The 17,990-nt window shown below is 26.6% G+C and overlaps 1 protein-coding gene and 1 non-coding gene across 2 annotated transcripts; both read right to left on the minus strand.

The window, feature by feature from the left end:
• Positions 1 to 263: 263 nt before the first annotated feature.
• Positions 264 to 335, minus strand: Trnad-guc (transfer RNA aspartic acid (anticodon GUC)). The gene has a single exon. It is a non-coding gene; the product is annotated as a tRNA-Asp (tRNA).
• Positions 336 to 2,605: 2,270 nt separating this feature from the next.
• Positions 2,606 to 17,060, minus strand: LOC132926743 (solute carrier family 22 member 4-like). Its single transcript, XM_060991132.1, has 11 exons — positions 16,790 to 17,060; positions 12,458 to 12,631; positions 10,214 to 10,463; positions 10,021 to 10,127; positions 8,577 to 8,731; positions 6,812 to 6,980; positions 6,536 to 6,698; positions 6,324 to 6,418; positions 5,984 to 6,198; positions 3,224 to 3,405; positions 2,606 to 3,126 (listed from the first exon to the last, which is right to left on the minus strand). Exons 2-11 carry the CDS (start codon positions 12,595 to 12,597, stop codon positions 2,980 to 2,982), a joined length of 1,623 nt encoding a protein of 540 aa, XP_060847115.1. The 5' UTR covers positions 12,598 to 12,631; positions 16,790 to 17,060; the 3' UTR covers positions 2,606 to 2,979.
• Positions 17,061 to 17,990: the final 930 nt, after the last annotated feature.

The raw sequence follows: 17,990 nt of genomic DNA on the forward strand, positions 1-17,990 counted from the left end.
GTTTATCAGTAGATACCTATAAAAACTATAATCATATATTTTGTAAAAACTGTATTATTAAAAAATACGATATTTCCTTGTGTATAAGTAGATAACTTTATCTACATTTGATAAACTTGTAAAATAAGTAATATTTTAAAATTACAAATAGTGTATTGAAAAATTAAAAATTGTATAAAACTTAATGATAAACTTTTTTTTTAATTTCATTAAAATAACAATTTTATATTACGAGAAAAGTCTTCAAATATAAAAAAATTCTCCTCCCCGGCGGGGAATCGAACCCCGGTCTCCCGCGTGACAGGCGGGGATACTTACCACTATACTACCGAGGACTGTAACAAGATGAATAAATTTAATGTTATTTATATTTGTTATATTTCGTAATAATGCATAGGTACAATATATGCGTAATATATTTTATTATATTATTTAATAATATTATAATTCTATGATTCTAAATTTCTAAATAGACCTTACTGTCACAATGAATCTTTTGGATTTTTTAATTAGTAATTACTAATTACCGACAGGAAATTAATAATAATATTAATAACATATAAATATAATTACATTATAGGTAGGTGTGGTAAAATCAAAATACATTCAATGCTCCGTTCAGATTCAGAATCTAAAACTTTGTATACAAATTCTAGTTCCATTATTAACGTTTCATAGAATTAATAATTAATAATATTCTATTAAAAAATATCCGTCAATTCAATGATGGATATAAATATAAAATATTGATGATTATTGATGAGCTATGAATTTTGATTTTATTATTTCCTAGACAAATAAAAATGTAGATGATAATAAATAACAATAAGTTGAGTACAATAATATCAATACTATTTCTGTTGCAGGTTATTTTAATATACTTAAATACATATATATGCAGAAACTAATACTTAGAAATAAAGAATGCTTTATGATCTGCTTTTTAATTATAATTTATAATTCATTATTGCGCATTGTTAAAATGAATAGTAATTTGAATCGTACAGAACTTGTAGACATAATTTTGAATTTTCTCTTATTCCTGTACGGTGATGGTACCAACGAGACTTAAATTAAATACCTGCATCAAAAGTCATTAATCTTTTGTGCTCGTTTTGTAAAACTTATCAAAATGAATAAAACTGTGTAAACTTTAATATTAATTCTTATTTACATATTATGATAAAAATTTAAATTAAAGTTGTTATTTTACTGATAATGGTTATAAAATATTTCAACACGCGGAAATGAAAATTGAAAATATGAAAGTACTATACCGCTTCTGCGGTGTTAAAGGCAGAACCGTGCAAAGGGTGAGGTGATTTACAAAAGGCGACAAAAAAGCTCTTGTAGTCTTACTTTTGAATGTGGTACGATACCGGACACGATTTGTTCGTGTCGAATCTATTAAATTTGATCGACGAATAAGCATTTTGAGCAGTACCGTCAGCTAGTTTGCTTAGTTTGTTAAAATTGAATTGATCTTTTTTTAATATTCAAGTTGGAATACCTAAAATGTTCGAACCAATAAATCAGAAAACGATCGATCGGTGACGAACTTATACAATCGTCAATCACGAAAGACACGACGCTGCAAGACGAACGCTATGGAAGAATATTATTATTATATTTGTATATTTACGGTTTAACACCAAATTCCATGCAATTATTAATTATTTACGTAGGAAAGGCCCTGTTTCATCACTTAAAAATGTATATACAATCGGAAAATATAATATTACACGTTAATGCAGAATACATCGGGTGACACATTGATACACTGTAATATATAATACTGTTTGTCTATTCTAAATCAACTCGTCATTAATTTGTTTAGTAAAGGTAGGCTGGAGCTTAAAAAATTGGCAAGCGACTGTCCAGATGTCATTCAACATATTTCTATCGAAAACCAAGTCATGAAGTCGTCATTTGACACGAAAGATAACTTATTCGATTGAAATCTTAGGTCTACATTGGGACCCAGTAGTTATTATGAGTTTCTTTACAATGTAAGATACAACCTAATAATGTGAAGAAGACTCTCAAAAAGGTAAAACGTTACAAATTACGTAGAATTTAAAGTTACATTTATTTCTAAAGTAATAAAAAATAAAAATTGTAAAATAATTGTTTTATCAATTTTTTACAACAATAATTGTAATACATCAAATTTGTAAACAGATGATTTTCAAAAAAAAAGACAGAATGTTGACTAAAATAAAACAAAAATTGTCATTTCTTAAATTAATTCGTACATTTATATATTCTTATATTTATTTAAGTATTCCCTGTATTATAATTATAATGATTAATCAAAATTATTGCTGAAGATAACAATGCAAATTACTTATGTTTAAAGTATTCGTATACTATTAGTACTTGAATATATATTAACAATAAATATTATATTATATTATACACCATATAGTAATACACAACAAACAACGTTGTATTGCGTTTCAAAAACGTGTAATTAATTAATATTTAGTATCACAGAAATTTCAATTTAATCAAAAAAGAACACATGGAAAATGGCAATGAAATTAAATTTTTTGAGATAATATCTTTTACTATTACACAATTCATTCATATAATATGTAATACGTATACATTGAGTTTAATCCATTATTGTAAAATGTGTATGTTTATTGTATATTACCTACATACATAGTTGGTACACAAGAATGATGTGAAATTATAAATTATAATATAAACTTATTTCAATCACTTAAAGTTTATGAAATAAAATTTGCTTAGCACCTTAGCAATAAATTATTAAAATGAGTAATAATAATAATAAATTAAGTTATGAAAAATAAAACTAGTACACCTACTTAATGTCATAAGACATGATTGCAACTGGTGGTTTCTCGTAGTGTATTTTTGTTAAACCATTTAAACTATTTATTTTTAAACTATTACTATTAAATGAATTTTTTTTAATTAAAAATAAAGAATAATTAAAAATTATTAATTCACTCAGATATCTACGACGAATTCAGCTTGTTTTACTGTATCGGGTAATTTTTTATCTTTTGTTTCCGGGAAAAAGAAAGACAACGCCCCAGCCGTAATTGATAAGATTCCAAATAATAAGATTGGTACGTATTGTCCATAATAGGCGCCCTGTGAAAAAGTATTTAAATCATTTTAAATTTCTGACGTTTTATGAGCGTTTTTAATTTTATTAAATTTAGGCATTGAAAATGTATTAAGTACATACCACCAATGTCATCTGTGGAGCAAACATTACACCCAATCGGCCAAACATGCTAGTTATACCGAACAATGTCATACGCATTTCGGTGGGAAACATTTCTGCGGTGTACACGTACATGGCGTTAAATGACATGGTGATTGCAAACTTGCTGCACAAGAACAAAAATAGTTGCATCCACATATAATCTATAAAAATTAATGATACATGAATTATATTGCAAAGGCTACATAAAAATACACAATTTAGTACATTTATAATTTATATATTAATATAATAGACGTTTATAATAATATTATGTTACGCACAAAGTCTGAAATTGTACATATCGCAATGTTTACTGTGGTCAGTGATTTTTCTACACATTTCGAAGGATGCTATTCACAAGTCACAACATGTTGCTGTTCAAAAAAGATAAATTATACAATTTGTCACGAGTACGAAGTACGACAAAATACTATCACAGTATCACCGTATTAATCACAAAATGTTAAAATGCATAGGTACTTTTTACACAAAAAGGTGTATTTACATTTCACAATTTGATTCTTTTAAATGGTTTTTTTTAACAAAAAATAAATAAACGAAAACGATTTTGAGCGGAAATGGTCTGTCAGCTTGTATCACTAAGTATGTTTCATGTTATATTTTTTTATATAGGTACTTATTAGCTATTAAAGTCTTAATTTTATTTTGATAAATATAATATAATAATATTATTTTATTTTCATGATTTTGATAAATTTAGTAAAAATTTGAAGTTGTAGGATAAAATTAAGCTTAAGTTTTTTTTTATACAGATTTAACATGAACTTAAACAGAATTTTGTGTTTGATTTTCAAGAATTTTTAACCAGTGAATAATTTTTTATCGATATTTTTGGAAAAAAAACTAAAAATAAATTAAAACAGTTTTACTATTAAAATAGTAGAAACTATTTATTTTTGTTGTAGGAAACACTAATGAGTAGGGCTCGGATTTTGTAGCAAAAAAATCCTAAAAAAGCAATTATTAAATTTATTTAAAAAAAAACAAATTTAAATTACTCATAAAATTAAATATTAAAAAAGGAATTTACGAGCATAATATATTTGGTCAAGTTACATTCATTAAAACTCATCTTATTGGGTGTTAATATATTTTTATACATAGAAAAAGACCTTTCCACATCATAAGTAATAAGGAATATTGCATTAAATTTTCAAGCAGCCTAGGATAGAAAAATAAAATTTTTTATGAATTCCTAATCACAAAATAATTTTAAAATGTTAGAGATTATACGAGTTTAGTCAAAATTATAAATTTTAACATTTACAAAACAATATTAAGACTATATATTTTTGATATTTTTATTAATCATTAGATTTGTTATCATCCTTTATTAAAAAAAAACTAAAATAAAATGACAAATGTCTATAAATTGCTCCAAAAGATTAAAAATATTTAGAAAATAATAATATATGTAGGAAACGCTAATATAAATATTCTGAGAAAATTTAAAGTATTTAAGCTTAGGTATTAATTTTCGAATTAAAAAATTAAAACAAAAAACCAAATTTGTCGAAATTTAGTTTTGCGTAAAAATTAATGTTTTTCTTTAATGTTTTGTTTCTTTTTCCTAATTATTTAAAAAAATACTATTAATATTTAATTTTAATCTCCAAGTACAAACTAGATTCAATTTTCTATCCAAAACTCCCTTCAAAGTTAAAGATTGAATCACTTTTTCGACTACTTATCGTGTATACACTATACATACTTACACAAAAAATCAAAAAGCACATTGTTTTAATATCAATGGGTATATTAAAATAATATTTCTTCACTCAGAATCTAAAATGTTTTTTTTTATATATAAATGAATTGAACTGTATGAACGTAGTTAAACTAAGATTTTTATACTACGATTTTACATTTTGTGTTAATATGTATTATCTATCTTATTTATATTTCTCAGTAATATGTACTAAGTACAAATATCACTCTACATAATGCGATATATATACGATTTCGAACTATGTACCTACGTGGCTACGTAACAATTTAACTTTTTGTTTTTTAACTCATTAACTTTATTTAAAGTAGAATCATTTTTAATTTATTTTATTAAAAATATATGTTGATGATAATTAAAATACTGGATATGGTTGTAAACAAAAATTGTATTTTTACAAATAACTTATATGTAGGAGGTAGGCGGCGGAGTACGATTGCGTGCGTTTTACCTTTTTAGGTATATTGTATACATATGTATTTGTATATATATATATATATTTATACATATATATTGTATATATATTTAGATGCAGTGAATATCAAAGAACATGATTTTAACTATTCAAAGGCATACGATTGCGCGTGAAATTGGGTGAAATTATATATGAAATTATAAAATTGGGATTTAATTATATAAACAAATAATTTTTTAAACAGAGTTACTTAATTTAAAAACATAAAAAGTTTGTTTTAAATATAAAACCAATTGGTTTATAACTAAATAAATAAAATGTATTATAAAATTAATAAATTAATATATAACATTTTACGTATATTATAATAATCAGAGTAAGTCATAATATTTTCTTGAATTCATTTTTATACGTTTTAGATAAGATAATATTTTTTACTTTATGATTCGATCAATAATATGTAACAAATATTTGTTTTAATATAAAAACAATTATTATTATTATTATTTTTTTTATAAAACCCGTATTAATAAAATGAAGAGAAAATAACTATTTAAAATATTAAATGTTTGCTTACTCGCAGATATTAAATTGACCATAATACATCCAAATCCGCTGAAGAAGAACGAATAAGCTTGAGTCTTACGTCGCGAAAAATTTTCCATGACGTACCACAATGTTAAACTAGCTGGTATTTCTACAGCGTTTACAAGCATAAAATTAAAATGTTTGTTACCGGATAATTCCACAGAAGTCAAGGAAAGGCCGTAATAAACTAATGTAATCGTAAACCTGTATAATTATACAATAAATTATATTAAGATATAATACATTTTAATCACATCGAAACAATAATGTTGAAAGCATTAAATGATGTATAGGTTATATTGTAAAACAAATATTTACTATATACTAACCAGCAAAATGAACAATTCATTATACGCAGTGTAATCGTTTTTGAACTAAATACATCACTCAATAATTTTTTACAAGACAATTGGTTTTTCTTGGGCTGGAAAATCCATTAGGAAAATATTTCATTATACAATTGAGCTTCATAATGTTTAAATGGAATTATAATTTATTAATTATGTATTTATGTATATATATATTATAATATTATCATTACCGTGTCCGTTACATTGGCTTCAGCTATAATGTTGGCGACCAATGCTTCTTTGACGCAATCCGGTAGTATTTTGCCATTGGATTTAGCAACTTTAGATAGAACATTGGCTACTTCTTCAATTCGATTTTCGGTTTGAAGCCATCTTAAAGACTCTGGCACGTACCTTTGTAAAAATATCATTTAGACAAATGCATTTGAATCTTTACGTATATAATAAATTTGTGTAGATATGATTTGTGTACAACCTTAGTGATAATTAATGAAAATCGCATTTACCAAGCAGCTCCTATTACAAGTAGTCCAGGTAAGTAGAGTATCCTAAGGATTATACGCCAATCCTGAATCATGTAAGCCGTGAAGCCCATGATAACTGCACCCATAGGATAAAAACAGCCCACAACAGTACTGATGATAACCCGCGACTTTGGACTGACGAATTCTATAGCTGAAAATAAATACAAATTTTGTTATAAATAATGATTTAATAATAATAATGAATAATTATTTGGTAGTTTAAAATTATTTACATAATAATATTAATATTTTAAAGTTACACTGTATTTAAACATTGATTTTTTTTAAATAATTTAATCTAAACCTTATTCAAAACCTCTATATATTTTTATTTTTAAATTTAAAAAACTCAACCAAATTTAACTCATAATTTTCGAGATGGTCAAATTCCCCTTTTTATCTAAAATAAATGATCGAATGCACTTGGGTTAAAAAAAAAAGGTAATGGTCGAACTACAATCGAGTAAAAAGTAGGTAATTGTCAAAATTCAGTTGTGCAAAAAAATGTTTCAATAAAAGTATTTGAAAAATATACGTATAGCGTTAAAAATCTTCAAATTTTATTTACGAGCACGTAAACGATTTACGTTACGATTCACGTTCATGAATACCATTTAAATAATACGGATAGTTTTTCGATGAAAGGTAATACGAAAAAACTAACAGAACTAAGTTTTTTACTTTAATCAGTAGGGCTAGAATTAAATACGTAATATTAGTATTAAAGTATAAATATTAATTACGATATATATTAAACATGCGTTTTTCGCAATAATATTCATTTTATTCAATAAAATAAATACAATAATATGCATTTTATCCAAAATATGCAAACACGTGCAAAATAAAAACACCACCGTTTACATATCGTACAAAACGTCCACGATCGAATTTTACCAAATTATTATCACCGTACAAAGTGTCCGCGATATACAACTTAAACAATAGATAGTACAAACTGTTCGTTTACCAAATTCGTTCATACCCATAACACCGCCGAACTTGAAAAATATTCATAATACCCATAACACTTATAAAATTATCAGCCTTAATAATTATTTCATTTTATTTTTTTATCGTTCTTTATTTAAGTCATTGTTAAATTATATTCATTGGTTTGACTTTTGAACTAAACACTTATAGCTTGGGTAAACATGATAGATTAAAATTAATTTTTGGTATGTTGTTCAATTGTTCAATATAATTGTTAACACTATATTGTCAATATATTGTACTTTGTACCTATAGGCTATAATTTAAAAACACGATAATACGAGTCGAGGTCATAGGTAATATATGTGTAATAAAATCAGGAAAATGGGCTAAAACTGTGAAAATATGTCCTTAAAAATACACATTTAAACCATTAACCTGCGTAATGAGTTCAATATACAATTTTTTTGTGTACAAGTAAAAAATCAGAATCCGCCTGTTTCAGTTTAATAAGTTGAAGAGTCAATTAATATTATTATATGAGTCTATCAATAAATGAAAAGTATCAACTTATCTATATGAAAAAGTGATACAAATTTATAATTCAGAATTTTTTTTTTATTCAATAATGCGGAAAACTGCTTAAAGCGGAATTGTTGGTTGGTCCCATGCTATTCCGCATTAGACAGTTTTCTCTGTAATATATGTTTACAACCTACAGTTTAAGAAATGTTAAAATTTGTAAAATTTAGTAATTAAAAATATATATTTATTTTATAACATATTTTTTGATTTCAATGGTTTGATTTCTTACCTAATACAAAGGTTGCTGCATACACTCCACTAGAAGCCATGGAATCCAAAAATTCAAAAACGAGGAATGAATAATAATTGGTAGCGAAGGATTTGATCGTGCCAAATATGGCCGACATGAGTGTTCCTGTTATACAGATATATTTGCGTCCATACCTTTATATACATAAAAATAAAAGTATGTATTTAATTATTATATATATAAACTAAATAAAAATTATAGAATTTTTTTTATAAAACTCACATATTATGTTAATAACAACAGTTTTGTTTTCATATAGGTGGATAATAAATTTAAAATTAAAAACATATATCTACTTTAATCATACATTATTATTATTTATTATAAATAATTTTGTTTTTTTTTTTATTAAATTTGTTTGTGGTATTAATATGCGCGAAATTATGTATATAAATTTCGTATAATACAGACAAGTGATGACTTCAGCTGATTAATCTAGAAATTTATAATAAAATAAAAATAAAAAATATGGTATAAACCACTTTCAGATGATTATTTTGGCATAGAACTATTTTAAAATACATCTGTTGTGTAAAATGTAATTTAAACAAATTTACGATTTAGATTTATTATGTGGGTATAATACTATAATACTTAATAAAATTTTTTTTTTTATACAAAAATATCTACTACCCAAATTATCTAATTATCAGTTACTACTTATCTACTTTTTTTATAACTAAGAATAATAACTAGGATAATATTACTGTAAGCCATAGATTAATGTGTTAATTAATATAAGTTTAATAAGTAATATCATTATATCAATATGTTGTAAACACCAAATTTCATTTTTTGTTCAAATATTATTACAATTTACTAGCAAAAATATAAGATCATTACTTTTAACTATTATCAAACATATAATACAAAACAGTGTTTCCTAACCTTTTTTTTACCCAACACCCCTTTTAGGTTTTAAAAAACTCCAATTAATTTAATAAAATTACAGTTTAATTTTTATAATCAGCAATTTAATTTAAGTAAAAAACAAAATTCTACTAACTATTTTTATTTTTATATAGTATAAATTCTATGTAGTGTGTATATATTATATGCATACGCCAAACTTACATAATTCTGTATATTACTTATAACATATTATCTTAAATTGTTTTTCATTGTACGTAGATGCCTAACCTAACCTAACATAACGTGCCCCTAGTCTCCCTCAGCTTTGGCACTGTCTCGAGCCATATGAATAACAATTATATAAAGATCCAAAATGCTTTTAAACACATTCGATTTAATTTGATACATTTTTAAATGTATACAACAAAAATTAAAATTTATAATAACATTAAGAAAATTTTGATTTTATAAATAAGACGCGAGTCACATCTAATTTTGACGAGATTTGCAAGTTTGTGACCGTTGCTATAATACTTATGTAGGTACTTAAATACTTAATAGTTACACTCACTTGTCGGAAATGTATCCTGATAAAGGAATACCGAATAATTGACCAACGCTGTTGATGGTTCCGACCATGCTGAGTTTCCATTTGTTTTCCTCGCACATAATACCAAACTAAGTGTAAAATAATTGGTGTGGTTAGAAAGGTATTGCAAGTAAGTATTACGAAACAATTTATTTAATAAAGGCCGCCGACTTACATCGTTTACTATTGTCCTTTCCACGTCTTCAAACACCCATTTGTCGCATTTTTCTCTACGATTGACATTGAATGCTTCTGGCATACATGTACCATTGGTCGAGATATTAGCCCCTTTAACAGTACGTGGTATATAGTGGTACTTTAGACATTTGTAAGGCTCATTGGACCTTTTGTTGAAAGGTATCGTCATGTTCAACCAGTCCACGTTGAAGGATGGGTTGTCAATGTCACACTGCGGGATTTCGCACCTAAAAGAATTATAGTTGAAAAAATACCTATTCATTCAATGCATTCGATAACAAAGTATTAAATTAAAATATTTATTGTAAAAATTCACACAATGTGGACAATCAGGATTTTGCAAGTAGTATTTCACTTTTAAATTAGTTTATATTTTATTTAGTTTATTTATTGGTAACTTTTCTAATTTTATAATATACTAAATTAAAATAATATAGACATGTACTAGTGGATGTTGACATTTACATTAGGATTTTGGTCAATGTTGGCATACACAACACAGTTTTGGTTAATGTTGACATAGGTTACGTATTCACGCATAATATTATAGTATAGTACTATAGAGCAGGGGTGGCCAACTTTAATAGACTTGCGATCGACCTTCGAGATTTTCTAGGTTGTCGCGATCGACCAAAAAAAAAAAAAAAGGTTGTCAATGTATGTTACAGTTCTTTTATTCGATATCTATGTATAATCACGTTTTATTTATAGCTTTTTTCTAATAATTTTTATATTCTTGAGATATACAAAAATATACAAATTTACAAAAAAAAATAATATATTTTAATTGTTTTCTGAAAAAAATTCAAAATTTTATGAAAATGGGAAAAGGTGTCGCGATCGACTGGTTGGTCACCCCTGTTATAGAGTATAGACAATAATATAAAATGGAAATCATATGTTTAGTTATAAATATTAACAATTACTTTTATTAATTATGATTATTATTATTGAACAATATTATACCTATATTATTAATTTAAATTATAAAACTATTGAATGAAACTATTGGAAATGATACTGATGTTAACATTAAAATAAATGTATAATTATCAACTAAAAGCATCAAACAAGAACTTTAGTTAAAGTTATTAGAAATTATCACAACATTTGATTTCTTCGCAAATAATCAAATTGAGTCTTAAATTATCGATTACTTCAAATATTTTCAAATGTTAAATTTAATTACTGATATAATTCTACGTTTGGTTAAATTTTACTTTAATTTTAAAAGTTTTTAATAGTTCATATTAAATTAGACATTTTAAATTCAATTTAAAATATAATTTACACATACATCTATAACAGATTTAGGATCGTCCGATTTATTGTTATAATATAAGTACCCATTAATAATTACGATATTATAAACTATTTAAATTAATTAATTAAAAACCCTTTTAAAAATGAACCAACAAACTTACTCCTTAATTGTTTTGTAGTTAAGAGGACGTCATACCCGCTTGTGTTGTCTCTGTCTTACGAACGTAAGACATAGTAAATTTGCGTTCAGCAGATTCAATTTTATGCTGTTAGCTTTAATATTAGAGTCAATTTACCTATTATCAAACTTGATGGTATTAATATTATCTTGGGCTTAGCATAGGCTGTTATTGATATTTTAATTTTTAAGCGAGTTACGAGCATTTTAAAGTTTTAATATTTTACATAACCATAACTCACTTAAAAATTAAGATTTCAATAAAAGCCTATGGTATGCCCAAGATAATATTAATACCATCAAGTTTGATAATGGGTAAATTGACTCTAATATTAAAGCTAACAGCATAAAATTGAATCTGCTGAACGCAAATTTACTATGTCTTACGTTCGTAAGACAGAAACAACACATGCGGGTATGACGTCCTCTTAAAAAAAATTATTTATTTATTTATTATTAAGTAGTGCTGGGATAAATGACAGTTTATATTGTGTATATAAAATAATGTAACATTGGTAATAATGGTAGGTAATATAATACAAAATAAGTCATATTATAATATTAAAATTAAACATTTATGTTATATATTATAATAAAATATACTATATCTATATGCATTTAGGTGATTATTTAGTATTTCCAATATAACATTTTCATGTTAGTTCTAAAATTCTAATTTAAAGTTAGTTTGTATAATACAATTATTGTGTTTAGCTCGCGTAAAATTGAATATTATAACTATATATTATAATTAGATCAAATTACTCCAAGTTTACTTACCTGTATTTAAGATCACTGGCTGTAATAGCGTAGCTGAGTGGAGATATGTTTGAGTACATTAGAATGAATCCAATAATGGCACATATGGACACTTGATATGGGCCCAATCCCAATTCACCAAGGACCTCGTCTAAATCCATTCTTTAACCGGAGCACACTCCTTAGTTCTTGAGACTATACATAAAAAGAAGTAATTAAAAACAACGTCATGGTCATTTAAATAATACAATATGATAGGTACATGATTATATGGTGTTAGTGATGAGTGTGATAAATATTTTCTGCCGCGCTAAAATTTTTGACCGTTTAAATACGTAAAACAAAGTGAATAGGAGAGCGACGCGCCAACGACTGACAGAATTATTGGATGCTCCGTTTTCAATAGATACCTACCCTCGTTGCCTCTTTCGTTTTTATGGCGATGGCCGCCGGAAGTGCGGAAGTGCGGAATAACTAAACACGCATTGTTATGCTTACATGAGACATGTTTCGATATTATCAGTGGCTATTATTCCACCATTAATTTTGTATTAAGTACATTATTCATTCCGTGTCAACTAACTCGCATTTTTCGTAAAACGTATTATTGTGAACATCTCTCATGATGACTCCAGTATATTCATTATACTTTATAGTATTTATATCTATACAGGGTCAGCCATCTATCACAAAAATGTTGTACATTAACGTGACCTATAAATACTCAATAAAAGCAATTTAAAACGATAAAATGATAAAACTCAGTTAGTAATTCGAGTTGATTATCCTATAAAAAAGCTTTTCTGTTTAAAATAATAACAATAATATTTTTATTGGCCAAGAGAAAGATACAATTTCGGTAAGTAATTAATGATTATATATATAATATGGTTAGATGTCCCATCTCACCACTGAGGATAACCTCTTATCGGTGATGATGGAGTACTATTAAAACGGGCACGATACGATTGCGCGCGGTCCTTATCGGTGGTATCTTTTTAGGCGTACGATTGCGCGCACTATATTATTTTTACTTTTAAGCAATGTAGCCAAATATATAGGTTTGTGGTAAATCCGTTTACTCAAACATAATAATAAAACACCAGAAAATGTACATATTCGACTATAGTTGGACATAGGTATCGGGGCTTTAAAATTGAATTTAAATATTATATTAAATGTAATTTGTCCACTTTTTTGAATTATTAACTTTTTTTATTTTGTGTTATTTAGATAAATTCAACGAAATATTTTTAACGATACTTTTTTTTAAATAATAATTTTTTTTCTTTTATGACGGTATGATAACATTTTTTTAATATTATATCTTTCTTAGTTTCTGAATGAATGTATTTTATCTGTATTTAAGTATTAAAAATAATTATGATGTACCTAACTTCAGTTTTGTTTAATAAAAATTTGGCAACGTTGCACCCAATTTCATGCACAATCGTACGCCTTTGAATATTTAAAATCATATTCTTTGTTATTCTGGCACTGCGCGGAATCGTATACCTAAAAAGGTAAAACGCGCGCAATCGTACTCCGCCGATTAAAACGTTAGAAAACATTTTTAATAGTTCAATGCAACCACAAACGTAAAAATTGTATTAATGACAACACATTGTTAGTAAATATATAATATATTGCCTATATTATATATTCAGAATATTTAAAAACCAATTTTTAAGAATCTTGATTTATAAATTTATAATACTATAAGAATGTCCAATAATAATAATAAATTTATTTTCATATCTAACAAATCCTTTTTATTAATTATATTTTTTTCAAATGCTTTTTTTCATTTTTATGTTAATTGGGTCATATATTATAAGCGCATATTTTAGTGTATTATAGTAGTACAAGTTCCAAACCCTGCTTATAACTCATAAAATACTCGTTAAAATTTTTATATTTTTATACATCGAAATATTCCAAAAAATATTCTGTTTCAGAAAATAAAATTAAAAAATAGATGAAAAAATTATAGCAATATAAATAAATTTAAGTATAGAAAAACTTATAAAATTTGCCAGAAAAAAAATATTGGTTTATAAATTCTAATAACCAATCTATCATTATTTATGTATATTAATGCATCACAGGACATATGTCAATTGCGCCAGAAATTACGGGTAAGGAAAAAAAATATGAGATTCAAAAAGGTTATCAATTGCGCCGGTCGATATTGAGGTCCAAAAAAGATTACACATTAATTGCGCCGGTGATACTGAAGTTAAAAAATAAGCTGATTACACACTAGGCGATTCGAACGCGCTCGTCTACTTTTTTAATACATACAGACGATTTAAAATCGCGATGTTTTAAACCATGGACGCGCATTTGTGAATATACGTTATCTATCTACATACAAGTTACAAGAAATGAAATTTCTTTTTTGACAAATTTTAATACTTTTCGACAATTTATTTTAGAATATGTATTTTAAAATTTTAATTTTTTTAATTTTTTATATTTTTGAAATCACACTTTATTTTATGTTTGATTGTAATTAAGACTTAATAATTTAATTTAATTTATTATGTACTTTTTAATTAAATTAAACTACTAATATAGTAGTATAGTAATATAACATACCTATTATAGTATATATTAAACAGGGCAATTCTTTTATCATAAATTCATAAAACACTCATTATTTCAAAAAGTATTCATGTTAGATGTTTGAAAACATTTTTTTACATAGTTTCAAATTGTTTGTTTACTACTCCGATACTAAATTTAAAATACGTATAACTCATAACTATATATTAACTATATTATCCTGGCGCGATCGATATATACCAAATTAATTTGTGATAAATCAACCGGCGCAAAAGATGTATACATTTCAGGTAGTCTAGAAAAATCAGCGCAATTGACAAACACTCAATGCACAAGTAGCTTTTTGGCCTATAGATAGTATATTGGAAATATATATATATTATATATATGTATCATTGGAAAGGTGTTGTTGAGTAAATTGCACAAAAAAAAATTTAAAAGTATTATTTCTCAAATTCTAGACTCACCCCATTGATCAAATCACTTGAGTTTTTGCATTAATATAATGTATTGATTCTGACATTTCCATATTGAAAATTTAGTGAAACAAAATTTGGATAGAAGCCAATAAATACTATAGAATATTTGAAAAGATCTAAGTTGGTTTTGTCTCATATAGATCAAAAATTGATTGGGCACTTAAACGACCACTGTCTTAGAATGATTTATGTATTGTTCTTCAAATTACTATTGATAATGTATGTGTTTACTGTTTGTTGGGTATTATATTTTACATTTACACCTGCATTTTTATAGGTAGACAACCTAACATACAACAACAATGATGAGTAACGGCAACTGTATACACACAAATGACTTTGATGCAGTTTAGTAGTGGGTCTCTGTGGTTTGATCGGTTTTGTGCAACGACCACAGAGAGAAATTACAATTAGGGACAATTTGATGTTATTTTAAAAACTACAATGAAAATTAGACGATGGTGTGTTTGACTGGACGGACTACCGGTTGTCTCCGAATCTAGACGTCCTCGGCGGCCACTCAAACAACGTAATGTTGCTGGCAAGCTTGTGCTATCACCTCTGGCACCCGTTCCGCGATCAGGAAAGTTGACGGAGGTGAGCAATTCTAAATAACTGTAAAAGCTTACAGTAAAAGACGTAAAGGTTGAGTCGTATACTTTTAGTACGCTGTACGACCAGTAATACAAGGCAATTTACATAAAAAAAATGTTAGACTGATAATGATCATACAAGATGAAAATCGTGGAGTCTCAGTTATTAGCTGATGACAACAAGGATAAAAAAAATGAGTACAATTATTTTAATAAAAAGCAACTATAGCGGATAAGTGTTCACTTCACTAGCGAAACGAAAAGTACGCCAAAATCATGAAGAATATATGGGGAATGCGAAATATGAGTAAAGAGAATATAATAATGAAATTAATGATAAGTGCGTCTTGTTAAGGTATGACTTATGGTATTAGACATACGGTATATGAAAAATAGTGATAATAATAATATAAAGTGCATTGGCAATTACGATTATCTAACCTAACCAAACTAAAAAAAAGCCCGGGAAGAGCGAGGCGCACCGCGTCATCATAAGTCAGTCGTTATTTATTTTTGATTATAATAATCATAATAGACAGCGGACTGCATCATATAGAACAATGGTAAATCAATTAAAATATGCACCTGGTTAAGAGGGGACAAGCCTAAGTAGATGCGCAAAAATAACGATCGACATGTAAAACAAAAACAGATTAATAATGATGATACAAAATAACTGCAGATATCATATGATTAAAAAGAATACTTCTCACCTTGAAAAATATAAAACAACTTGTAACTCGGGCTCTTCGGCGTGGACTCTTACGACTGAATGGCGGTAACAAGAACGCGATCTCACTAAACGACAGATCGAAAACACGATACGATAGCGTATTACAATATGATTGAACCGGTTATGGTTGACGCTCAAACACGATAGTAAACGGTGTCGGAGAGTATACAACGCGAACGCGAATAACCTAACTATTCTCGATCTTAAACGAATTATAAGCTCGACAACAGCATTGAGAGCAATGTCGGCGAAATCACTACGGCAAATGTGAAGAAAACCTGTAGAGCATGTTACCTTCTTTTATCTACGTTTATGATTAACACTATTAACTACGACGTATACAAATGACCGCGGGTCAGTGGCTTCGCGTAGTACGCAGTGTAGCCAACGCCACTCGCGCGGTGTGATGATGATATCACAATCTAGAAGAAACAAAGAAATCTAGTCTAGAGAACAAACGGTCTAGTCACTGTCAATTAAACGCAGGAGGAAATATGTAGTTGAATACCGTTTGGCGGCAAATGGGTTACACAATTGTCCACCAGGTAGCGCTGTCGGTGTTTTACGAATACCGCCATTCGTAAAATATGAAAATATTTAAAAATTCCTACTTGGATAATATAGTAATAGATATCAGAAGTGTGGTTTAAACGTAAACAAGACACAGTGAAGTTATGGTTTATAAAATATTATAGTCTAAACTTCGATATCCACTAATTGTTATAATACGTTTGTATAATACGTTATATGAGTTTAATGATATTATATTATACTGTTGACAAAAATTGTTACGAAATGAAATGTTACAATTTTGATAAAGTATTATTAACTACACATTATAAAAAAAAGCCTATTCGAATGTTTTATCTTTTATCAATGTAAGGAGATGATTATTTTATCTAGATTTTAAAGGTGTATGTAATACTTATATTATAGCATTGGAAAATAATAAATAATGTAAAAAATATTGCTTAACTTAGATGAGTTTTTAAAAATCAAGTTTTCTTGTAATTTTACTTATAAATGGTTAGCTTTTGCTAGTAAAACTGACTGTTTAAGCAGCATATTTATTGTGAAATTTGATGAAAAAGTTTGTTAATATAAGATACAACCATAAGTAATTATTTTACTTTAAAGAAATAGGCATCTGAAAAGATAAAGTCTTATGAATTGATGTCTAC

Source organism: Rhopalosiphum padi, chromosome 3 (assembly GCF_020882245.1).
Source record: "Rhopalosiphum padi isolate XX-2018 chromosome 3, ASM2088224v1, whole genome shotgun sequence".
Lineage (NCBI taxonomy): Eukaryota > Metazoa > Arthropoda > Insecta > Hemiptera > Aphididae > Rhopalosiphum > Rhopalosiphum padi.

Bases quoted from the DNA above. Each gene is read 5' to 3' on its own strand.
- LOC132926743 (XM_060991132.1), bottom strand. From the start codon at position 12,597: ATGGATTTAGACGAGGTCCTTGGTGAATTGGGATTGGGCCCATATCAA. The intron at 10,464-12,457 runs GTAAGTAAACTT...TAATTCTTTTAG, and splicing joins GCCAGTGATCTTAAATACAG to GTGCGAAATCCCGCAGTGTG. The intron at 8,732-10,020 runs GTGAGTGTAACT...ATGTATATAAAG, and splicing joins TCAGGATACATTTCCGACAA to GTATGGACGCAAATATATCT.